The 25,574-nt window shown below is 46.1% G+C and overlaps 2 protein-coding genes across 2 annotated transcripts in view; one reads left to right on the top strand and one right to left on the bottom strand.

The window, feature by feature from the left end:
* Positions 1–2,947, top strand: part of LOC122113612 (aminopeptidase O (putative)) — a 344,600-nt gene extending 341,653 nt beyond the window's left edge. The window contains exon 17 of the mRNA XM_042686676.1: positions 2,373–2,947. The gene's annotated coding sequence lies outside the window, so the exon portion shown is untranslated. The remainder of the gene's footprint in view (positions 1–2,372) is intronic.
* Positions 2,948–10,993: 8,046 nt separating this feature from the next.
* Fancc (FA complementation group C) overlaps positions 10,994–25,574 on the bottom strand; it is a 213,212-nt gene continuing 198,631 nt past the window's right edge. Inside the window, exons 13-15 of the mRNA XM_042687050.1 lie at positions 24,622–24,796; positions 20,531–20,737; positions 10,994–14,478 (exon numbers count right to left, since the gene is read on the bottom strand). Of these exons, the coding sequence (XP_042542984.1) occupies positions 14,335–14,478; positions 20,531–20,737; positions 24,622–24,796 (526 nt within the window). The 3' untranslated portion in view covers positions 10,994–14,334. The remainder of the gene's footprint in view (positions 14,479–20,530; positions 20,738–24,621; positions 24,797–25,574) is intronic.

Raw genomic sequence — 25,574 nt, 5'->3', positions numbered from 1 at the left:
GGATTTATGAAGCGTGGTCTTAGTCACCCAGAAGAGTCTGGGCTCATGTTTGATAGGAAGAGGAAGTAGTAGAATAACTGAATGAGTGGACATCCTGCAGCAAGATGGCATGTACAGACAGCCCCCATGCCACACCAGCAGGAACAGTTGATGCTGGCTCATCACCAGCATTGTGTAGAGACCTTTAAAAGTCCTGTCTCTCTTGAGACTTAAGTTCATTGAGAGTGTTAGTGCATGAAAACCTACAGTACGACTCAGAGGGTCCCATAGCTGTTGTGACTCTGGACTGTGGTTTTTTTGTTTGTTTTGCCCTAAGGCAAAGAAGCTGTCCTGGTCATAAGTCTGCCGCTTCTTGACTCCTCTCTGAACTCACCTGGTTCCTGTCTCTTCCCTTCTGGCTGATTGCAGGCGTCACATCAGCCACAGCTACCTGTGATCAATGGGAACATGGGTTGCTCCTGAGTCACCCTCTAGCAGGGACATCCTTTCACTGAATCTGTGCGGGGAGAAGAGATTGTATCCCTATGGTTAAATGCAATATACTAGGCAAATATAGCCTCCCTTGGAAGTATCTGGGTCACATGTATCCTTCTCCTGCCTGTTCAAAGTTTCATTGGCTTTTTTTTTTTTTTTTTTTGGTGCCAGTACTTTACAACTTCGAGCTTTTGCTTGGGTATTTCTTTTCACTGCTGGCACTCTACCACTGGAGCCACACCTCCTGTTTGAGCTTTTTGCTAATTAACTGGACATAAGAATCTCACATATTTGTCTTCCTGGTCTGGCTTTGAACCACAGTAATCAGAACTCAGCCTCCTGAGTAGTTCAAGGAGTACAAGCACAAATCACCAGCACCCTGCCTCACTGAATGGTTATGGTCTTTTGAGTCTTTTTTATGTAAAAAAAAAAAAGAGTATAGCTCTAGAATGCCAGATGAATGACCAACAGAGGACATTGGCTTGCTGGTGGAGCAGGCCTGGAGGCGGAGTTGGCGCCAAGGAAGCTGGTGCATGCGAATAGGAGTGGCAAGGCACAGCCTGCTCTCAAGTGCTCTGGCTGCTTGGGTTCCTGGCATGCTGATTTGTGAATTAAGATTAAAATCACATTGCCAGGGATTACCACGCAACCATGACCCTGGCTGCTCCTCCAGAAACCACAGTTCTTTCTCTGCAGTTTGAAGAACATATGCATCTTTTAGCCCTTTGGAAACAAAAGAAGTCAGCGCCTTTGGAAGATGCTCACCGGCCTTTTAATATACCCAGCGATGACCTCTCTAACAAGGTGCAGAGCTTAGCTGATTGGTGAACAGTGATTGATTTCCGCTTTGTTCACAGTGGCTAAGTTCTGCACCTGAAGAGAAGGTGAGATGGGGACAGTTAAGTTGGAGGCACTGGGGCAGAGGCCACTGAATGGTCAGCTCAGTGCGGAGCCTGATCCTGGAGGACAAGAGACCAGCCTGACCAAAGGATGCACTGACTCCTGTCAAGAATACAAGCAGTGCACCAACCGCTCTTAACAGAAACATAAATCCAGTAACTAGACATCTATCTGAAGTTGCAAGTGATTATAAGAAACTAAAACGAACTGCACCACAAAACCGTGTCTCAGTGGCATTGTGAGTGGGGGGTTCTGTTGTCCCTTCTTGGGTGGGGGTCACCTCTCTTGTATTTGCAGTCTAGGTCTGTGTGTCTCTGCAGTCACTGGTGGGATGATGCGGAACCCGGCTAACAGTGCAGCGCTGCGACTCCGGGCTGTCGATTGGACCCGTCCTCCGGTGCCTACTGAGCTGATATCAGTTCTCATTTCACACACTGGCTCAGTTCAGCAGGAACAGGAGTCGAGCCCTTGAGCAAAAAGCCTGTCTGTAAGTGCCTGAGGCTCACAAGATGGGACTCCCCCACACAAGATGACAGGCCTGAACATCAAGCACTAGACCTGGCGGCCAGCGGCGGCAGGATCCATCTGTATGTGCTTCTGTATGTGGTTTGGGTATCTGTGGAATATCATAGAACTAATGCCCCAAAGATTAACTTCCCATTTTTATTAAAGGCAGAACGTAGTCAGTGCTGAAGCTTGGTATTTGCCCCACAAGAGGGAAGGCCTACATCTCTCATGGAGTTTTGACTTCCTGAAAGCAGAGTGGATGCAGCTGTGAAGTGAATGTCTGTCTTGTAGCCCACTGGGCTGCAGAGCCATGTGTGAGCTCTGGTTTGACTGTACTGTGTCCGGGATTGAGATGCGGTCCAGGTCTCATCATTGTTTTCTGATGAAAGTCCTCTTTCTAAAGCAGAGAGCAAAGGCCCACAAAGGTACTCGTTTACAAGAATTCCTCAGTTGGGACTGGGTAATAAATTTTATTGCTGTTTCCTTTGCAGGGAAGATCACAGTGAGATTCTCTTTCATACGTCTCCTCCTAGTCGTGGTGGGACAGGATTGCACTGACCCTGGACATCAAAAGAAGAATTACGTGGCTGCTAAAGCCATCAGCCCACATCAGAAGTTGTGTCTTGGGCTTCTCTTTCCCAGAGCCTGGGCTCAGCTGGGCAGATAGAAAAGGTGGATGGATCCTCATAAAGTCTCCCACCCAGCAGCTGCCTGACCATGCTTGTTTTCTGCCTGAGATACTGAGTCTTCTCTGGATCTCTGCTGTGGTCCAAAAGCTTCGTGTCCACTCATACAAATTCAAGATACTGAGCCTTTAGAACCTGCTGGATGACTGTAGGCCCTTCAGCATGTGGCTGCTCCTGGATATTTGTGATTCACAGAGAGGGTCACAGCTTCCTGGGTCCTGGGAACACTGAACACTGAGGCTTCCTGGAAGGTTCCCAAAAGGTTTTATCTTGATTGCTACATACAACATTTAATGTCTTCCAAACTTTTGATAACTTTTTGTAAAAGTACAAGTCAGGAGCCTGAGATGTGTTAATAAAGTGAAATCGATTTATTTAAATTTGTTTGCTTTTCAATGTGCTACCATTCAAAAATAACCAAAACTGCCTAAGAAAGGCTTCTGCACATGTCAACATTCCTCCCCACCTCACTAGTTTTTGGCAGCCTCCACGGCAATGCAAATATTCTTAGAAGCTGAGGTTTAGTTAGTGTTCGGGTAGTGCACAGATTATGACATCCCAGGCACCACAGGGAGCCTGACACCGTTGTTTCTGTCACACAAATACTGAAGTTTAAAAGGAAAGACAGAAGCCACTAAGGAATTAGCTTGCTAGTACTGCCCAGGAGGAGGCCATGTGCTGATGAGGCAGAGCAAACCTAGAACAGCACGTGTCTCCTGGAGCTTGGCTGGGGCTCAGTGTGTTCTGGCTTCTTGGGCTACACACTATGAGAAGCCCTGCCAAGGAGGATTTGTTCTTCAGAGCCTTTCACTTTATTATACCTGAGACTGTCATTGTGGACACTAGGGATTTGTTCTTTCCTGTTATTTACATGTACACTTCATATGATACCATATTAGTAGAAGAAACAAAACATGTTAACTGCACATTAGAGTAAATGTCAACTAAATGCTGACTTAGCTCCTAGGTTCTCCTGAGTGCACTGGACTTGTCTTAAGCTGGGCGGGCGGTAGCCCTCAGGAACATAGATCACATAGTCCTATAAGCGCCTACTGGTGTACCTCCAACAAACTGTGGGTGATTTAGCGGCCCATGGTTTGGTTTGGTCTGGTCTAACCTTTCCAAAAAAGTGAAAGGCTTGTCTTTTGGAACCACTAAAACAGCTGCTAATTAGGTGTGTTTTCAGGCAGCCAGTCCCTTTGTTCTACCAGTCAAGAGTCCCATATTTTGTTTTGACTACTTGGGCTTCAGCCAGTGGTGGTAGAGCCCAAGTAGTTGGTGGCTCATTGATGGCCCATGTCAGTAGCTTTGGCTGAGGTTCTTTGGGTAGAGTTGGCTCCAGACATGGGAGTCCTGTCTGTACTTGGAGTGGCCCCAGAGCAGGCAGGAAGCAGGGAAGCAGCCTGGGCTGCCAAGCCAGGCAGCAGCAACCCACCATGCCATAACTGTACTTAGTTTAACTTCATGCACCTGGGGCTCAGCTGGCTATCAGAGTGAGTTCTCTTTGCTGCCCTTCGAGCATCTTCCAAGAAAAGCTTTAGGGAGCCTTTGGCTAGGGCTGACAGAGCCCTCTCCATCCAAAAATGGTGCCTGCTGGGGTTAGACAAACTAGCACCTTCATTTTAAAATGATATATCTGACAGACAAAAAGCACTGCAGGAGGTGCTACAGATCCAGTAGGACTTGAGAAAGAATGATGCCTTGGTCCAGGGAGACAGGGACACAGCGGTGTTGGTGACAGCTGGTAATAAAAGTATGCGTCCAGCACCCCAAGTCCTGCTATAAGGCCTGGGCAGATTGAGCAGTCTGCCAAACTGCATTGGAAGTTACAGGCAGGATCTGAACGAGCTGTACTACAGGGTCATCCAGTGCCTCCATAGCACTTTCGGAGGCCTTGTTGAGGCTCCCCTGGGGCCCTTACAGCTGGACTTAGCCTTTTTCAGCACTCTCCACTTTAACTCACTGGGAAGTCCTGGATGAGGCCTGCTTTGGAACTTGGAAACTTGAGTCAGTTACACACTTCCCCGTGGGAGGTACAGACCTGTCTTCTTAGCCTGTTTCTATGCCACCTTTTACCCGCACCTCAGCCTCTTCTCTAGAGGAACCCAAGACAGCCCTGTTGTCTCTCTGTCCTGACCCTGTCACACTTAAGCAGATGTGAGGGTAACAAACAGATAAGAACAAACTTCTTTATCATCAAGGTGGTGGCTGTGCTGGGCAGAGGAGCCCAGGACACCTTGTCACCATCAGCTTCTAGGATAGGCAGAGGCTTCTGTCACCTGGGATTCTGTTCACCGTGAGGATGACCCCAAAATGCTGTCATCCCTAGCAGGATCTGGTAATTCCTCACCTACTTGGGTGTAGGAGTGGTTATGCTCCTTCTAAGGTTCCCATAGGCCAGGGCTAGGTGGGGCTGAGATACTAGCACCATGTGGCCTATAGCCCAACAGCAGCCTGGAACCATGGTCCCAACCTGTCCTGAGCAGCCATAAGGCACAGGACCCTTAGTGTTTTAACTCAGATGTTAGGCATGTTTCTGAGGAGAATGGTAAGGGGGCATTCGTGCCCTCTGAGCAAGTTAAACTGGTTAAACTGCCAAGCAGTTTTCCTCCTCCAATACGAGGGGCTATGGCTGGGCCAACCTTTTCCCACTGAGGCTACTGGAAATGCTCCTCCCTCCCAAACTGATCTGCCTAGTCTTTCAGGAGCAAGTCAGCCTGCCAGCATTGACATGCCTTCTCCAGAAGCCAACTGTGACTGGAAGTCAGTATTCTCTCAGGAATCTGGCATGGGTGAAAACAGGCATTGCTGATCTGTAGCTAGGTGTGGGCTGAGTCCTACTCAGATCTGTGGGAAGCAAGGCAGTGGTGCCTGAGGTTACCCCCTAACCTCATATGGGGCAGAAGTAGCAGTGACCCCACCCTGTGTTGTCTCCATTCCTAGCCTGGCCTGGGGAAGCAACTACTGTCACCACTATCATGTTCAGGAGTCTTGGGGCCAGAGTCACTCTGGAAGCCCACCCCCACGCCTGGGCTCCTCCACACTGGCTGCAGGGCTTTGGGCAGTAGCCCAGGAAAGAAAAGTGCTAAGAATTGTGGGACCCAGGCAGGAAGTGAGGGGGTGATGTTGAGAAAAGAAAAAGGAGACATCTTCTTCATCTTGGCCTCTACTGTGGAATTAAAGGATTTCAAAGCCTGTACAGAGATGCCACAGACTGTCCCTAGTGTAAGAGCCAGAGGCAGTAAACCCAGGCTTCCCACCAAAGCATTCCCTTAAGATAAGAAGGCTCCAAAAATTGTGCTTCAGGTGCCTCCTGGCCTTCTCTCCTGACCCAAGTTAAGCTGAACAGGGTATCACACAGGCAGAGCCAGTAGCCACAGACTTAAGCACTCCACCAACTTCCCTCCACCATGGCTGTCCAGGCCAGGAAAGCAGTAGTTCACTGAACTATGGAAAGCCAAGCTCGGTGACAGGGTCAGAGCCAACCCATTTAGAGCTCCAGGTTCTCCGTGCCAGCCTGGAGCCAGCCAGAAGAGTGGCTCCGGGGAGGGGTGACGGACACACTGGGCAGGAATCCCCCAGGCACTGCCAGACAGATCCACCCCAGGAAGGAACAGCCTGTCGCTGCAGCACCTTCCATGGAACTTGGGGTGCTTCAGCCTGTGACCTTGCAAGTGCACTACTGAGGTGGCAAGGTCTGCCACACCCATTCCCAAGGAAGAGAGATGGGGTTGCAGCCATTAGAGTGCATTGGTGGTGTGATTAGCAGGTGCTGCCATCTCAGGTTCTCTGGAGGAACAAGCCACAACCAGTTATGACATGGCGGAAGGGCCTAGGGGCCTGAGGATGGGGAGGGACTGGAAGGGGAGTTGGAAGGGCTTTGTGGACTTTCCAGGGACCAGGCCCATTGAGGGCATGAATTCTTCATGCCCCAGGCTACTGTTGCATGCAGGACAATGACTTCAGCCCTGGTTTACAAGGTGGGAGGGAGGAGAGGCCTCTTGGGACTATTCAAGAGCAAGGTTTTATGGATCTTTTCCCACCCTTTGTCACTGTCTGGGAGACTGCTCGCCTAGTAAGACATTCCTGTTCCAGTCCCATAACCAGAAACGTGTGAAAAAGGGAGGCAAGATCTGGTGGCTGCCATAAAAACACAATGCTTCCAGAAATAGCTGGCTGCCACAGGTGTCTGCTGGACACTGGCAGTCATCCTCACAGCTGAAGCACAGAAGGACCAGGAGGAGGAGCCCACTCTCAGGCTCGGGGGCTGGGAAAGGGGCCTTACCTACTCACTGTTAGGTTTTTAAAAAGAGGTAGGTGAGTAAGAACAGCACCACGCACATGGTATTCAGGTAAGGGATAGGTTTATTCAGTAGACCTGCTGGGACCAGGCAAGGTTGGCACTCCACGTGGCTGGGAAAGGCCTGGGAATGAGAGAGAGCTGGGAAAGAGAGGAAAGAGCTAGAAAAGAGCAGAGAGAGGGGTAAGAACAGTAGCACTCACGTGGTATTCAGGTAAGGGGTAGGTTTATTCAGTAGACCTGCTGGGACCAGGCAAGGTTTGCACTCCACGTGGCTGGGAAAGAAGAGGAAAGAGCTAGAGCAGAGAGAGAGCAGAGAGAGCTAGAAAAGAAGAGCAAGAGCAAGAGAGCTAGAAAAGAACTGAGAGAGGGAGAGAGAGAGCTAGAAAAAGGCAGAGAGCGCGCCTGGGCCTGCGCTAGGTCTTACCTAGGGTATGGGCGGGGAAAGGTGTGGCCACATCAAATTCGGATGTGACCTCAGCGGATGCAGATGTGACCTCTTCCAGGTGTCCCAGTTGCCTAGGTAACGCAGGTAATGGGTGGAGACTTTGCTGCGAGGAGGGTGGAGTCTGCTCGCCATCCAGGGGCGGACCTTACACTCACCCCTTATTCTCAAGCATGCTCATGAGGGTGGGACCTCTGAGAGCTGGTGAGCCCTGGAGACACACATGGGTCTAGATGTGCACACATGCTTGGGTGGCTTGGGTACAAAGCCAAGCATGGAAATACAAAGACCTCTGACCCCCCAGACTGCTCACAAAAGCCAAACCTGGTCACTGCAGTGTTGTTTGACAGAAAACAACTGAGAATTTGGCTTCTTAGCCCCAAGGATCTATATGGGTGGGCACCAGGGCAAAATGCTTTGGAAACAAGGGTTCCTGTAGCTGGCCTAGGCCTAAGCAGTGTCTGGTTGCACAGTGTCATCTAGCCACTGACAGGAAGAGGAACCAGAATGGCTAGGAGGCCCTTAGGGAGAAACTTCCTGTATCTTCCCCACCTCATCTGTGGCTCTGAGACATGGGAGACTGAATGTGCTCCTTCTATCGGCTTCTACTTTAATAAGTCACCAGAAATGTTTCAGCCTTGGCCCTTGTGGACAGGGCTTGCTGGTCAGCCAGCCCAGGGCCTGTGATGTGGTAGGTGAGGCGCAATGACTGCTTATGATTGGGTCCTGACAGCATTGTCAAGAATCCAGAGTTTGAGAAAGTTCTTTTCCATTCTAGCAGTCCTCAGTTAATATGAAAGGCCTGACAGATTCCAGGGAGCACAACTGTGGTGGACTCAGTTGGACATCTGTGGCAGGTTTTGAAAGACAGGAAGAAGCCTGGCAGTCTCAGGCTAACCTACTGTGCTCTTTACAGGATCCCTCAGGTCGCCACTTCTGACTCCAGCATCTACCTGTGTGTGGAATTCGACAGCAGTCTACGTGAGAGGGGAGGATCCAGATACACAAGAACGATGTGAGAAATAAAAGAAAGTAGGAGCCAGCTCTAGTGTCTTCTAGTGCAGTGGGAAAGTGCATTTATGTTGAGCTGTTGGCAGACAATTTCAGGGGAAGGAACTCAGTTTCACCATGTTTTCTGTTTTGATAAGCATGTTGAAGAAGAGACAAGTGTAGCTGGTGGTCTCAGAACACCTGGGTGTGGAGAAGGCTGTGTCTGATTATTAGCAAGCACAGAGTAGACAGATGGCAGAGGAAGCCCTGGGAAGTGGATCATGACTCACAAATTTCTCCAACCTAAGAGCTCAAGAAGCTGATGTCCTCAGTGTACATATCAGGACACATGGATCTGGCCATATGGAGCATCATGTTTTCTTAAAAGGTTCTTTGTCCAAGATTAGAATGTTAGTCCTGGGAATAAGTAATAAAAGTGCCACCATGCTGACTACAGCATGGGGGACAGAGGTAGATGTCTTCTTTCAAGCTGCAGATGATGCCAGCCTATTCTTCCTCACTTCATCCTACTGCCCCTCTTAGAACAAACAGGAGTCTTCTTTTGGGTACTGATGGCTACCACTGTTTTTGTTTTTTGTCAGTCATGGGGCTTGAACTCTGGGCCTGAATGCTATCCTTCAGCTCTCCAGCTCAAGGTTAGCGCTCTACCACTTGAGCCACAGCGCCACTTCCCTACCACTGTTTTCTAGTAGATAAAATATGCAAAGAAATAATATGCAAACTTTTTCTCCCATCACCCTATCCCTTCATGAAGCCCATCACTGTAATGAATCTGCTCCCCAGAAGATATTTAGTCATATTCCACACACACAAGACACTCCATGCTTTATAGCTGAAGGTGGGTACAACCAAGTCGTCTTCTGTGTTCTTGAGGGATCAGATCCAAGACTCTGCTATGCAGACAGATGTCTACACTGTATGTGTCCTTATATAAGATGGTGTGGTCCATGCATACAACCTACACATCATCCCTAGATCATTTGGAATGCCCCCTAAGATGTAAACACTGTTGAAATAGCTGTCACTATTTGATTTAGGAAGTGCTCACAAGAAAAATGCCTATACAAGTTCATTAGACACAATTATTTTTTCCCAAGTATTTTTAATCCTTGAACGTTGAGTCCATGGACAAGACAAAGGGATACAAAAAGGACTGCACTTTGATTTCTCCATGTAACAGTGGCAAGTAGAACAGTTTGCACATGCATCTAACTTGGCTTCTCTATGGCAATGGCACCATTACATGAACACCTCAGACTTGATAGTAGCAGCATTCCATGAGATTCAACTGTGGGCAATCTTTTTTTAACCCGTGTACTCAATTTGTCTGTAAGAAGTAGATAATTGGCTGTATTAGAGTTGATTTAGGTGAAATCCTGGCAACAGGACTTGCCTCAAGCATGAAACTATATGCTTCTCTCTCTCCCCTTCCACAAACTTATCTTGCCAGAACTCTATTGATGAACCAAGTCGCTTTCTGTGATCGGGTATCTGAAGCACTGTTCAGGTAAAGAACCTGGGGCACTCTGTACTTCTCGAGGCATTGTGAGGAAATTCTTAGATTTGTTCAATATAGCAGAAAGGCAGGAGTGTGAAGAACTGGGTTTTTGTTACAGGGTAAAAGGCTATATGCTTTAAATCAAGTGTTTTCTTGTGGTAAAAATATTGATACTGAAGAATTTATCATTTTATCATTAATTGCATCTACATTGTTGTGCAATGTCGTGACCATCTATCTCCAGAACTATTTCATCTTCCTAAGCTGCAACTATCCATCAAATACTCCCTCCCCCCTCCTGTTCCCCTGTGTCCCTGGCAATCACCATTCCACTTTCTCTGAGTTTTCTAATTGTCATTTCATATCTGTTTTGTGTAACTTCGCATAAAGTCTCCCACATTGTGGCTAGTATCAGAATTCTTTTTAAGGCTGAATGATATTCCATGGAGTTTGCTACTGTACTTGATCTGCTCATTTATTGGTGGACACAGGATTTGGCTATTTTACATTGTTTCAGTGTACATGGGCATCCACCTACCTCCTGGAGTTCCTACTTTACATCATTTGGCTATGTGGCTACCGTGAAATTGCATCATAAGTCTGTGACTCCACTGTTCCTAGGAAAATGTTGGCAGTGAAAACCTGCCTCTAGAATTTCTCTGCACTGTCTCAAATACAGCAGGGACAATCTTTAATTTTCCCCACTTGATATGGAAACAGTTATACTATTTCACACTTCCCATAAGTTATGTTAAATACTTTTTTTAATTTCTTGAAAGTCATCTATATTTGTCCTATTAATTATATGCAGTGTTTCCATCCTTCACAAGTCTTGGGTTGGTGGTGTTTTCTTATTAAGTTGTAGGAGAAGTTTAGAAGGCAGAAAATTACTTTGTCATATATGTTGCAAATATTGTCCCCTAGTTTATTAATTGTTTTGATTTTCTGATTGTTTGGTGTTCTATGTGTCTGTCCACTTTTATCAGTCTTATCTTCTGTGGTTTCCTGGTTTTTCATGACATTTAGGCTGTACTCTTTTCAACCTCAGGGTGTAGGCTGGGGGAGCTGGAGGCTGCTCAGAAGTGTGTCTGTGAGGCGGCTAGAGCGTTGGGCGCACATCCTCTTCCCTCTCCCCTCCACACTTCCCTGCCAGGTCTGGGGTCTCCTCTCAGCAGCAATGGCCTTTGGGATCTTGACCTTGTGGCCCAGGCAGGGATGTGAGTATGCAAGGGAGGGGAGGGGGAAGGCAGGGGCTGGAATGCAAACCAAAAGATGAGCTGGAAGTTCTAAATGAAAGATCAGAGAATTCTACATTTTGTGAATAGGGAAGTTCTATTTATACACTTTTATTTTTCCAAGTAACATACCATCATTCCAGAGCCTTCTTATCACCCCCTCCCCTCCCTCCTCAGTTCATGAGCAGTTCTGGCAGCGCCTTCCCTGGGGAAAGCACACATTCCCAGGCCCGTCCTGTAGATGCCAGCCTTGGGAAGCAAAAGCCAGGCACTTTATTCTTGAAGGTTTATTTGCCTGAGGCCCAACTCATTTGCTACCACACTGCCCATTAAGTTCCTATATATGCAACTGTCTCTTTGGCAATTTTATTCTTTAAATAAAATCCAAAGACTCCATGTTAAAATACAATGTCCATTACTGTGCCCTGGGAGAGGTGAGGTGGTGATGGGTTGAGGGAGACAGTCTCTTTCTTCCTATGCAGGCAGAATCGTCTTGGATTCCTTATAAGAAGTCATTTCTCAGGTTAATTCACCCTGCACCAATCCGGGTTCATCTTGGTGCGGCACTGAGGGGTGGTGGCTCTTGGCCAGGCTCACTGCCAGGGCTCCCGGCGGCTCCAGCTGCCTCTGGTTGACTCCATCCAACGGAAAACCTGTCTTCCTCCTTTCCCTTTTCTAGTTCCCATTTCTTCCCGGCACTGATGCACCAGAGGGAAATGGGTGGAGAGCTAGTGCAAGCCGCAGAGTTAGGAGCAGGACTCCTCAAAGAGGCTCGGCGCACTCAGATGCCTTCCTCACGTGCTGAGCCATAACTGAGCCTTTCCAGGTTTAGCTTTTGTGATACCTGAAGCTTCTAAACTTACAAGGCAGAGGGAAGTATTTATTGTTTTTGAGAGAAAGACTATAGGATTGGATAAATACAAAATTAGGTATAACCTGACTTTATATGTACAACAATAACAACCCAAAACAACAACAGAACAAATTCTTGCCACACTTCCTTCTGAGCAGTTTGTCAGTGAAGTGGGGCAAGTCGGTGGGCTGGTGGACAGGCGAGGAGAGCCTACCATCTGTCCTTGTCTCTGGATGCTGTCAGGAGGGCATAGGTCCGGAACCTTCTGCAATGCCAAGAGAAAACCAGATCTCCAACCCGGCTACCTTTTTGCTAAGTGGCCTAATGAGCTGGCTTTCTGCAACCAAGGCCACCACTAAAGATGTGGTAGACGTTCTGGGAACTGAAGCTAAAGGCGCCCTGGCTCATCTGCGTACTGTGTGTGGACAGCCTCATATGGGAAGCCCACACGAAGGAGCGAAGCTGGGAGGCCTTCCTGGGTCATGGACTGTTATTTGTGTATTTATTTGAATTTCTTGCAAAAAAAAAAGCTGCAAGAATTCAAGTGTCCAGACTTTTCTAGAAATCTAAGGCAACTGCAAGAGAAGGTAGAGTTTATTATGTAATTTTCAGCCTTCTCTCAAGCTCTCAAGCGTGGTTAGGGGTGAGCTGGCTAGGAAGCAGGGGAAAGTATGTCTTGTCACCTTCCCATGGCCCCTTCATGCCAATTCTAGAGACCTGTTTTCTCCACTGCAGTGGAAGGGATGGTGGCCTTCACCTCCATGCAGCTCGCTGTGCCTGCGCACAGAGGCCTGGGGCCTCTGGAGGTGAGTCTCGCCTGTATGAAGCAGCCTTACCCTGTGTGGCTTGCCTTTTCCTGACCTCTGAGTACTGTCCCCTCCTTGGCACTTTCTTCAGGGCAGGACAGGACAGAGTAAGGGGGAAAGAATCCATAGACAAGCCAGCACCTGCTGCTCGGGACTCACATCTTCATAGACAGTGAGCGTTCGCACAAGCCAGAGGCCCGGGGCCATGTCAGGATGAGATAACACCCCGCCAGCCTCCCAAGAGTGGGAAGACAGCTGCTCTGAGCTTGGCAACAGTCTTACTTTTGCCATTTGCTGTGAAAGAAGCGAGGAGGACCGATGGGTGGGCTGGGGAACTCTAGCATCAGCATATTACCATGCCTCCAGATTTCCCCAGGGAGATGGAATTACTCGTGCCTCCTCATTTGGGGAATCCTTGCTGTTCCCCAAATGGAGCCTCTTTTTTTTTTTTTATGGCCACAGAGGCTGATCAGTTTCAATGAAGGAACCACTGCCTGGTTCAAAGGTAACCGGAGAAGAAACATCCTCAACTCCCACGTGAAGCACGGAACCTCCTTCTCCAAGTGGAGAGCATTCTGATGAAGTGCACTCCCGAGGAAGTAGTGACTAAGGTGGCTGTGATCAGAGCATCCACAAGGACGCCTTTATACTGTAAGTTTCTCAGAAGAAAGGCTTAGGTCAAAAGTTCTTGGAATGTTCCAGATTATCAAGTAGATCCATTAGCACTGCCATCCAGCAAAATTAGTAATTCCCCCAAAGGTTAACCTCTATTCCCATAAACCTTATTCATACTTCAAACAGGAGCCAGGATTTCAAGACTCCCAATACATAAATCAGAATGGACATAAAAAGGTCTTAATCACATGGCAGACAAACAAAAGAATCTGTGGTCAATACAAGAATGAATCTGAGAAGAAAACCCCTAACTGATGTGGAATGAATAACAACCACGGGATGACGGATTCCTTCTTAAGAATTTCCAGATCCCAGTTCACCTTAATCAAACAAGCCTGTCCTCTGCCCTGCCTGTCAGCCCTGTCTGTGGTTGCAGCAGGCAAAGCCTCAAGCTCTGGGCCTGGTATTTCACTAAAAGCTGCTGTTCTCTCTCCATTGGTGGCCAGCACCACTTGCCACTTGCTTACTTCAACCTGAGAGAAACTTGAGCAATGAATTCCTTAGGGAACCAAGATGGTGTGCCTTCACCTCAGATCCCTCCCTTCTGAACAATAATTTGTGGGCATAGGCTAAGTTATTCTCTAAACTGTCCAGTGCTTTAAGACCAATTTCTTGGTTCAGAGACTTTGAATCATTCAAATATGGTGCCTCTAAGATTGATGTGAGTTAAAAGGAAATTGAACCTGCCTCCCACTTAGGCCTTTTGCTTCACAGTTCTCTGACTAGAGCTGGGCTGAACAGCTGCAGAGCTGAGCTCACCGACCAGATCTGGCTGAGTGGGCTGAGATACCTCTCATTCTGTAAGATATGTGCAACCAGAATATTCCAACATACGTGTGCCTCGTACTCACAGCTCAAAGGCCTCACTCTACACATGGTGGCCATCCACAGTGTCACATCCCCTGTCCCTGGCCTTGGCAAACCCTCATGCAGCGTGCTTCTTGCTACACTTGAGCTTGCAGATGCTGAAGGAGCTCTCTGGCTAGCTTTCCTGACCTCAGGGCTTCATGGCCAAGATGCTCCCATCTGTACAAGGTCTGGTGAAGAAAGCCAATAATCTCTTGAGTTATCTCTTCATTGTGCGCCATCTGCAGTGAAGGAAGCAGAGAAGGCAAATTTAAAACCCTTCCCAGCACAGTCCTCTATCCGGTAGTAAACTAAAGTTAATGCTCCTGACCCTGCAAAGTAGCACAATACCACCAGACCTAAGGAAAAGCACCAACGGCTCTTGTTTTGTTTGCAATCAATACACAGAGAGCCCAGCCACTTCCTTGTGACCACCCTCCCCAGATGGGCCAGCCACTCCACCTTAGCCTCACAGAGGCTACGAATAAGCACTGCTGGGAAATAGTCTTTCCCAGAATGATTCCCAAGCTGCGAGATTATTTGCCATGAGGTGCAAAAGCAAAGCGTGCTGTGGCTTGACTTTCTGCAACAAGCTCACACTACCATGAGGACTAGAAAATGACACCTGTTTCCACACGAATAGTCTTATAATGGCACTCCTCAGCCATCCCACTTGTTTTTTTAAATAGGCATCTAAGGTTTTAACACCTGCTTCCTACACAGAGGCAGGAAGCACAGGCATTGTTAGTTCTGCTAAATTTTAACAGCCTTGGGGCATTTATTTGTTGGTGCCCAAGTTTTCTTAAGAACTACAGTTGAGAAAAAAAGGGAGGGGTGAAGATCTCACAAGTAAGCTGGGTAAAGAATTCACTGTGATTTTTTTTCTTTAAGGCACAAGAACAATCAAGAAGCTGTAAGTTTTTACAAGAACAAGACAGACATTCATTTTGTGTGTGTGTCACACACAAAGGACCCGCAAATGTTTAAGCCAGAGCAACCTCGGATCAACAGGGCCTTTCTGGTATGGTGACAGCTGTCCTGGCTTTCCTGCAACTTCCACTTCTGGCATTTAAAGCCCAGTGTACCATTCTTCCGTGGGTATCCCATCTCCTGGCCATCAATAAATCAGAGTTGTCTAATGCGCACTGCATGGGCTGCAGTGAGGGACTCGGAGCTGGGAGATGACGTGGCCATCCCTCTTCAGGGAACAGGGTTTGAGACAAGTCCAGTGGGGCCGAGGCTCTGCAGGGTGAGGCAGCATCTTTGGTGGGGTCTTCCCTTCAGTATCACTGCTTGGTTTATACCTAGAACCATGGGCATGTGGGGGTGCAGTGACCTCCATCAGATGCACACTGTTCTTCAGTAGCAGTATGAGCTTCATTTGATGCTTTCTAGGAGTTAAATTGCAATCCATGTGGGTATAATCCATGTGCATGCTTAGGGACAGGCCACATTCCTGCTCACAGGGGTCCACTGTGCTCTAGAATGGTCCAGCAGACACTCTCCATCCAACTTCATGCATTCCTGAGGGCTTTGGGTCACGCACACAAAACCCCATATCTTTGATGGCCTGGGCTGAGGTGGGTGTGTACCCACATTATTGCACATTAAATGCAGTGACTATACAAATGATCTCTGCATTTCAGATTCCTCCTAAGTTGCTGCTGTCACCCAGCTGCACAGACAGGGCAACATGAGAGACACAGAATGAGAATAGGACAGTTGTAGGAGACTCCAAACATGACTACTGTGCTGCATTCACCTTTGCCAGCACCAGCTGGGAAGTGCTGGCAAGGAGAGGGCAGAAGCAAGACCCTGAACCAGAGAAGCAGGAGCCCTTTGTCCTGAAGTCAGTGGTGGCTTTTATTAAAAGGCCAAGGGCAGAGAAGTGAAGCCCGGGCAAGGCTGTGGGAGCTGGAAAAGGGAAGCCTGGCCTGAGCCCAGGTAGCTGTTACGTGGCGGGATAAGGCGAGGCTGGAGGTCAGTATCCTGAAGGCTGAATGGAGCCAAGGCAGGCTAGGCAGCGCGAGGGTTCTGATGGGACAAGTGACCACTGCCCTCTGCAGGCCGCCCTCCTTCTGGCTTGAATCGGCATAATTCTTCAAAGCTGGCAGCAAAGGGCAGAGGCCCAGGCTCCAAGCTGAGAAGGGGCTGGCTCTTTGTGTACTCTCAGAGCTCACATTAAAGCTGCACCAGAACCACCAGTCCACCATACATCCAAGGCCAGGCAGGTGTCCAAGACATCTTCCAGGAGCTGGCAGCAACGAAATGATGAGACTGAAGTGGTGAGAAGCCCATGAAAGGACGCCTTTCACCTGTCCTGCTGGTGGTTGACAAGCCTGGAGTACAACACCTGCTCTTGTAGCCACTGAGGTGGGACTTCCTTGTCAGGAAGGCTGGGAAGAGCTCAGGGCATCTATAAGGACAGCACCCTGGTGGTCCTTGGGATGGATGAGCCTTGAGAGGCCCAGCAGAGTGCCCACCTACTGGGAAACCACAGTGTAAAGGTGAACATGGCATCTCTTTAGTGTGCTTCTGCTATGCATTCTCTCTGTATTCTTCACAGCTGAACTGACTTACAAGGTCTGAAGGAGAGGCTCTGGGGTCTTCCGTGCTCCTGCAGTCCTAGATTTAGAGCGCAGTGTTGTAATGTGTGGCTGGGAGTCCGCTGGAATCAATCAAACAGGCTGCTACCTAGGAAGCAAACTTCAATTTCTCTAGTCCCAGTCCTTTTTCCGTGGATGAGCTGGGCCACCTTCAATGTGGATTGTTTCCTCTGACTTGATGGAAATAGGGTAGCAACAATGGGTGGCGAGTTTGGTGTCTCCGGGAGCTTTTTCTGGGGTACTTTCTCTCACCGAAGTCCCATACTAATTCCTCCACCGGTGAGTGCCACCCTCAGGTCAGGCAGCTTCTGCACTCCCAGGGTGGGAACAACTAGGATGGGAACAGAGCAGGGGAAGACATCCTGGGAAGTAGCATCTGAATTAGCGAGGCCAGGGCTCCATCCACAGGTGTGGTGAGTCATGACAAAAATGCCAATACTTAAGTCAAGAATGGCTGCTGTTAACTTTTAAAATAACTTCAGAATAGTTTTAACGTTACTACAAAGATAGCACAGAGTTCTCATTTACACCATACAACGTCTAAATGGGTATGGCACAAGTATCATAATTAATGAACCCATAGCGATAGGATATTATTGACAGAAGCCCAAACTTTCTCCTGATTTCCAGGATCCCACATTACATTTAGTTGTAATGCCTCCTTGGGCTTCTCTTGGCTGTGACTATGATGGATGTTCTTGCTTTGAGGTCCTTGGCAGTTTTGAAGAGGGTTGGTCAGAAATGTTGCATATCCTCAGTTTGTCTGATCTTTTCCCCATTACATATGAACTATATATTTCTGGGAGGAAAATCTCCAAGACAAAGCAACATTTTAATCACATTGTATCAAAGGTCTGTTCCGTCAATGTGACACTGACTGTGGCTGAGGCAGATGCTGTGAGGCGGCTATTAAAATACAGACCCAGCAGGGGTGAAGCTGGTTGTTTATACAGAATTCCGTGTTTGACTCTCAAGTATGGAGTTCTCCTACCCCAAATAGACTCAAAAGGAAGTATTTTTTTCATATTTGCGTGCTTTGTGTTGCAATTTGTCTTCCCCCTCCCAGGTGTATAAGGGTGACATTGCCACAACAGAGCTGAGTAGTACAACAACCACCTCACAGTGGTGTGTGTGTGTATGTGCATACATGTGCATGCATGCACACACATGCGTACATGGTGAGAACACTTAAAAACTACTCTGAACAGTTTCCATCAGTGACTATTAACTATCGTTCTCACTTCTCCAGAACATGTTTGTCTGATAACTACAATAGTGTGTGTCTTCTGCTTATTCCGGGTAACTATCCTACTCTGTTTTCTGGGTTTGACTTTTTAAAGACTCCACGTTTAGCTGACATCAGGCACAATTTGTCTTTTGAGTGTGTCTATTTCACCTAGCAATCATGCCGTCCAGGTTGGTATTATTGCTAGTGTGAGAGTCCCAATAGTCTTCTTGTGCTGGTCCTGAGGAGAAAGCACTAGTGTATGAGAGTCTAGTCCTCCAAGCACACACACACAAGAGCTGAGGACCAATAGACTGGCCTGCTCCACACCCACCCTCCCACCCAGGTGGAGGACCACTTCTGGTGCTCATCTTCTCATTTCTCACTGGGATGTTCCTTGTATCCACATTCACATTCCAAAACAGACTGCTCTGGACAGGGGTGGTGCTTGGAGGACTTTGGGAACAAACCCTTCTTGATTTGGCTGCTCCTGTATAGTATTTTTGGCTTGTGAAAATGTATCAAGCTATATATTGTATGCAATAAAAACTAAAAATGAAACCAAAAATAAAACAGAATGTCTAGAATTGGCAATGCTGGTGCGTACTTTTGACATGAGCATTTAAAAATGATGGCAAAATATACACAATAAATTTGCCATTGCAACCATTTTTATAATTCAGCAATATGAAGTACACTCACAATGGGTTGTATAACCATCACCACCATCCATCTTCAGAACTGTTCATAATCTCCAACAAAGTATTCACTAAATATTTAGTATTTTCAATATTTCATTTCCATGAATTTGATTATTGTAGATAGGGTCAGCATAGTGTAAAGTTCATCTACATCAACATGCCAGAACCTCCTTCCTTTTTAACCTTCTCCATGTCTAGAAGAGCATATTTTGTTTTTCCATCCATGTGCTGATAGGTACTTGGTTGTTTCCACCTTCTGACTACCGTGAATAATGATGCTCCAAAGACTTGTATACAAATACCTGTCCAAGCTCTACTTGGGGTACATACATAGATGTGGAGTGGGTATAAGTCTTTTGGTAACAACTCTGTGTTTTAATGTTTTGAGTAACTGCCAAGCTTTTTACCACAATAGCTGTATCATTTTAACATTCCTAACAAAATGTTTGAGTATTCTGATTTCTTTAATGTTCAATGACATTTACCTTTTTTTTCTGTTAATAGCTGTCTTAGTGGATGCAACTCTTTGAAGTACTGGGATTGAACCCAGGGCCTCACATTTGCTAGGCAAGTACTATACTAGAATTTGGGCCACACACCCTTTTTCTTTTGTTATATTTTGTTTCTAACAGTTTCACTAACTTTTTCAGACTGGTCTACTTCTTGGGATCTTTCTGCTGTTGTGATACAGGCTTGTACCACCATGCCCAATTCTCATTGTGCTTTTGATTTTGTAATAACCAATGCTATTGAACATATTTTTTCAAACACTTCCTGTCCATTAGTACATCTTTTTTAGAGAAATGTCTATTAAAACCCTTTGTCCATTTTTTTTTTTTTTTGGTCATGAGCCTGAACTCTGGGCCTGGGCGCTGAACTTTAGCTCTTCAGCTCTAGGCTAGAGCTCTACCACTTGAGCCACAGCACCACTTCTGGCCTTTTCTGCTTATGTGGTGCTGAGGAATCAAACCCAGGGCCTCATGCATGCAAGGCAAGCACTCTACCACTGAGCCACTTTCCCAGCCCTACTTTGTTAATTTTTGAACTGGGTTATCTTTCTGTTGTTAAGTTGGAACAATTTTCTTTATATTCTGCACACTAAATCCTTGCCAGACATACTATTTCCAAATATTTTCTCCCATACTGAGAATTGTCTACATTTTATCTTTTGCTGCATAAAAGTTAGATTTCGGGCTGGGAAAGGCTCAGAGTTCAAGCCCCAGGGCCGACAAAAAAAAAAGTTAGATTTCATAAAGTCCAACCTATCTATTTTTCCTTCTGTTGCCTATGTCTTTGGTGGCCAAGAAATTACTATAAAATCTAATGTCATGAATGATGCCAACTTTTAACTTATACCACTCTAACCATAAAATCATCTGGACTTCTTTATAAAATTCATTTTTTTCTTAAACCAGATTCTTTGGTTTCAGGGACTGGCATCATGGCTGGTATGAGCATGTGCTCACTGGAGAAGCAAGTGCTCAATGACTGTTAATGGAAAGAATGGCATGTGGGCTTTCCCCATGGGCCCTGTGGAAGGACATGGGACCTGTAAGGTGTAGTTTTCTTTCCCCTTGATGACATGAGGTGTTGCACAGGCAGGCTCTGGGATCCACCTTAGCTGTCAACCTCACTGACCTTCATCCATGTTGGGGCAATATCTTGAGCTTATGCTCTCCAATGCCAGGATAGACTCATGCAGATAACTTACCCCATACATGAGTCATAAATGTGAACTAGGATTTCAGAAAAGAGAACTTACAAGGGTGATAGCTTCCTGGGCAATTGCATGGCATTCTGGAGCCCAGAGCAGGAAGTTCAGGATGAGGCATCTGACCAGCTGTCCACATACCAGTGATCTGGAGTCTTCGTTGCTGCTCTGGACAGAGGCCACCTGGAGATCCATGGCAGAGAGTGGGGCACTTGAGAGCAGTGTCAGGAGGTAGTCCAGCACAGCCTTTAGCTCTATCTGGGTAAAGCAAGTTCAAAGGGTAAGAGATTAGGGAGACTCAGGACACATGACTCTCAGATTTATTTAGTGCTTTGAAGCCAGCCCCAGAAAGAAGAACAGCCTGGCACCAGAGAGAGGGCGGACACAGGCGGCTGAGTTTACACACTGCTCTACACAAACCCAAATGGGCGTAATGGAAATTTCTTGACTTTCTTTCGTCTTGCTCACCAAGCAGTCAGGGCCCCATGCCAGGAATTGACCTTTTTTGTATGAAAGGAAACAGTGAAAGAAAGGTTCTCAGCAGAATGTAGTCAGATTTTTCATATTGTGGGAAAAAGAACAGAAAGCTCCTTGAAGACCTCTTCACTATCAGCCACAAGCAGTTAGAGCCAACGGCCACCCTGGGGCGGTGCAGGAAGAATGCATGACTGTTTCTGCTATTACTGTCTTTGAGAAGGACATATGCGTATGGGCATGCCCAAGAGCATGTGTGTGCATACATGTGCAAGTGTGTGCGTGCATGTGCACCTCTGTTCTGTTTCAGTGGTACAAGCGGTATATACATGTTTAAAACTCAGAAGTCACAAGTCTGTGGAATGCACATAATGATAATTGTCCTAAGCCTGTGGGCTGCTTTTGCATAAAAAATATTTATCATGCTAAGACTTTTGCTTGTTAAAAGCATGGCACATCAAGTCGTAACTTGGAAAACAAAGCAAATATTGAAAGCTATAGACCTAAAAGGCCACATGGAACTCCTAACAGCTATGTTCTATCATTTCTGAAAGAATACTTAGGCCTGTTCTGAGAATTCCCATGACTGATTTTATAGAACTGTGAGAGCTGCTTATTTCCCTCGAAGTTAGGCCTTGCTCAATGCTGTCATAGACTACAGCACACTAGCAGTGTTGTGTGAGCTCTGCTGACCAAAACAGAGACCGTGAGAAACAGCACCACAAGACTCTTCCACAGAGCTGGCAGCATTCCCAGGACAGCCATCTCTCCATCTCTCAGCTGTGCACCGCCTGCACTCAGCTGATGGCAGCTACAGTAGCCCTCAAAACTTTCTGCCATCTAAACAGGACTGCGAAACCGAGGCCTCAGGAGGCAAAGCCTTTATATCTATTTTCTTTTGAGCAGCTTACGATTTCTTTTTTTCTTTACCATTGTCTAGTGTCCCTAAAGACTTCATCTTCCTACTTAATCCAGACTGACTTTTCCTTCAGGTTCTTTCTGTATCCAGAAGCTTCTATGTGACACATCAATACTTGAAATGCTTTCTAGGGTTTTCAAAGTATTATTTTTGTTCTGTCTTATAAATTTATGAGGATGAGTGCCAGTCCCTTGTAATCCTAGCTTCTCAGGAGCCTGAGATCTATAGGATCATAGTTTTAAACCAATCCAGGCAGAAACAGGCTAACTAGGCTGTATCTCCAAAATAACTAGCAAAAAGCAGGGCAAGAGGTATGGCTCAAGCAGTAGAGTGCCAGAGTAGCAAGTATGAGGTTCTGAGTTTAAACCCCAGTACCAGCTAAAAACAAATAACAACAAAAATGAAAACAATGAAAGAGGGAGGGGGAGGGGAGGAGGGGAGATGGGAAGGGATGGGAAGGGGAAACAAAGGAGGTGGCAACAATGCTTGATAAGAAATGTACTCATTACCTTGCTCATGTAATTGTAACCCCTCTGTATGGTATTTTCACAATAATAAAATAAATAAATCAATAAAAAAACAATGGAAGTAGAATGACGGGGTTTGAAGTCTTGTCTTAGACAGGGTAAATAAAAACATAAGACTGGTTTTGTTTTTTTTTGTCTCTTCATATAGACTGGGCTTTTAAAAAATTATATCATTATTATCTTTAAGCAGTTGTACAAAGGAGTTACAATTCAACAATTCAGTTTGTAAATACAACGCATCTTGATTGCTATCACTCCTTTAATCATTCTCCCCCATCTAACCCAATCTATCCCCTCTCTCCATCATTTTTAACCTTGTAGGATATGTATTGAATATTATGGCTGCATTCTCCTCTCTTCATTCATCTGCCTCCCCTTGACATTCATCCATACCTTTCAAGTGCCATATGAACTCTAGATTGCATAGAAGGCAATGTGCAGACAGATAACACCCTGGGTAGGACTGGCATGCTCACTGCCTTCACATTCCTACACCTTGGAGACAGCCAGTAGTAATCAGGTTCTATCAAACTGCAAAAAGATCATGCTTGCAAATATGGTTGTTTGCTTATCAAGTCACCCAGCAGATCATAAGGGAGCAGAGTTCACAGAAATCAGGAACACAAGACGGGCTGAATTATTAATTTAGTTAGCCTAGAAAATCTCCCTCCACAGGACATCACACACCAACACCTCAGGCCAGACACTGAGGAACAAAGGGCTCTGCATCACTAATATGAAGGCCTGGCTTCTGTCACTAAGCAGATGGCTACCTCTGATTGAACAACAAAGGCATACAGGACAGACGGCACCAAACTACTCTAAATGAGTTAATCACTTTTATCCAAGAGCATCCTGAGTAAGAACTACACATATGTTTTATTTTAAGAAAAAGCAAAACCCCCAAACCAAGGGAACCAGTAAAAAGATGTACCAGTGAAGAACATTCTAGTGTTTGAATCTTACTGATCTATTTATTTCTCTGTACTTCAAAATTAAATTTCTTTGTCAGTATCTATTATCCATATGAAATTTACACATACCTACCAACTTAAGTTTATACAGAATCAAATATAAAATGCATACAAAAGGGCTTTAGAAATCATGAGCACTTCATACATCTAATCATTACTGTTAAAAAAAAATAGGATGATGAAAAGCATGAACTATGGTTTCCCTTAATTAGTTTAATGTGATATTTAAAGGGAAGAAATAGAAGGGTTTCTTTTTAATCAGATAGCAATCCTTGAATACATATGTTGATTATGATAATTTCTTGTTTTATTTTGATCCAAAAATTATTCTCAAATTTCAGCTTTTTAAAATCCAACTATTTTTTCATTGTCATGCAAGCCCTTTAACAAATAAAATGTAGACATCTGTACTAGTCTCTGATTTTTTCAAACAGAAAATACAAAACAAATAAGAACATTGTTCTATATATAATTAGACCTGTTCCCTTTAATTATTAAAATCAGCAAAACATTGGCAGTTGAAGCTTTAAGAACCAGCAAATAAATGTTTGCAAAGGAGGTGCCAATGCCTTTAATCAAAGCATGGCTTCCTGTAATTATTATATTCACATAAAATAACAGCTGTCTTTGCCACAGTTACCCAGTCCAGTCCTGTACTTAACCACTCTGTTATTTAGGAAATGACCAAGTCCTTTTTCAGAAGCAAAGTGGTTCATATTATGTGATGGCTGCAGTACGAGGTCTAAACAAAGCAAGTAATGTGGGAACTATTGACCAATCCAGGAAAGCAGAAAGTCGGGTAGAAGCAGACTGTCTAGGATGCTGATGGGGAAGAAAGGAGACTGGCTTAAGAGCCAAGCTCTGCGTAGGGACAGTGATCCTCACAGGAGCTGTCATCCCTTCATGGCATCCCCTGGAAGACAGCCCTGAGGCTGGACTGGACACCAGGCAATAACAAATCAGTCACCCCTCCTGAGAAGAGGCTCAGGAGAGCAGGTACAGTCCTGGGGGGTGAGGCAACATCTTTTCCCCAGGCTACTCCGTGGAGGAAGGAGATCATCTCTAACTTGTAGGCCCAGCCCACATCTTCTGTCATCTAAGTGGACAACTGCACATTACCACAACATATGCCATGACTCCCCAGAGCTTGAGGGTATGGGGGAAGACAAATCCATAATAGAGCCCCTCCAGCCAGGCTCGACTCCCCAGGGCCCAACCCTGAGCACACAGAGAGAGCCTGCTACCTACCATGGTCTGTGCCCTCTGCTGCCTCCCATCCTGGGGGCTATAGTAGAATGCCAAGAGCCACAGCAGGGCTGCAGGAGGTTCAGCTTCCAACCTCAGTAACTGCTGAGCTGCCATGTCAATCCATCCTCCAAAGTGAGCAAGCAAAAACCAGCTCTCAAAGGGATAACCTTGGGACCTGGAACAAAACCAAAGATACAACTTCAATGTGTGTGAATGGTTGGTTTAAAGTGCACTTACCAGTGAAATACAAGTTGCAAAAGAAAGCAAGTTACTCAGAAATCCCTAGTGAGCCTATCACAGGACATACAAAGAGATGCCTCCTGCCTCCCCCTCACTCCCAACTCCATGTGTACTGAGGACTTTGGATGCTTTTAAGTCCTAATACCTGGGTATTATGAGTATAGACTTCCAGAAAAGGATATCTAACCTATGACCAACAGGAACAGTGCAGGATGACACCTGTACCTGGCCTGCCTCCTACCTGGCTTGCACAGCTGGGCTGATGGGAAGTATAAGACCTGCCAGCCACAAAGGCAGCCACCTGGTAGCTCTAGAGCAAAAGAGGGAAGCTCCAGAGATCAAGTGGAGCCTAGAGAAGGCTGCTGGCTCCTACTCTTTGGGACAAAACGTGGGACATGGGGCACAAACAGAAATATACAAAGTTCTGGTCAGTTTTTTAATTATGTACTTTTAATGAATAATGTGCTGGGTGTTTTTCCATCAGCATACATTTATCAGGACAGGAAACTGAAGGCTTAAAAAAACTACCCCTGTCACTGTGGGAACTGAGAATTGTGACATTTATTTTAAGGGTAGAATATACTTGAGGGAAGGGCCATTGCATTTAGTGCAGTGAGTCTCAGCAGATCAACATGTGCCCTGCAGAAACTGAAGCAGGAGGGCTAGAGGCCAAGCAAGATAGGAACTAACCTTCTGGAAAGAAGAATAGCTGG

This window comes from Dipodomys spectabilis, unplaced genomic scaffold, assembly GCF_019054845.1.
Source record: "Dipodomys spectabilis isolate Male_0828 unplaced genomic scaffold, ASM1905484v1 ptg000098l, whole genome shotgun sequence".
NCBI lineage: Eukaryota > Metazoa > Chordata > Mammalia > Rodentia > Heteromyidae > Dipodomys > Dipodomys spectabilis.
Note: the sequence above shows the minus strand (reverse complement) of the source record. Positions and strands in the feature narration are given on the sequence as shown.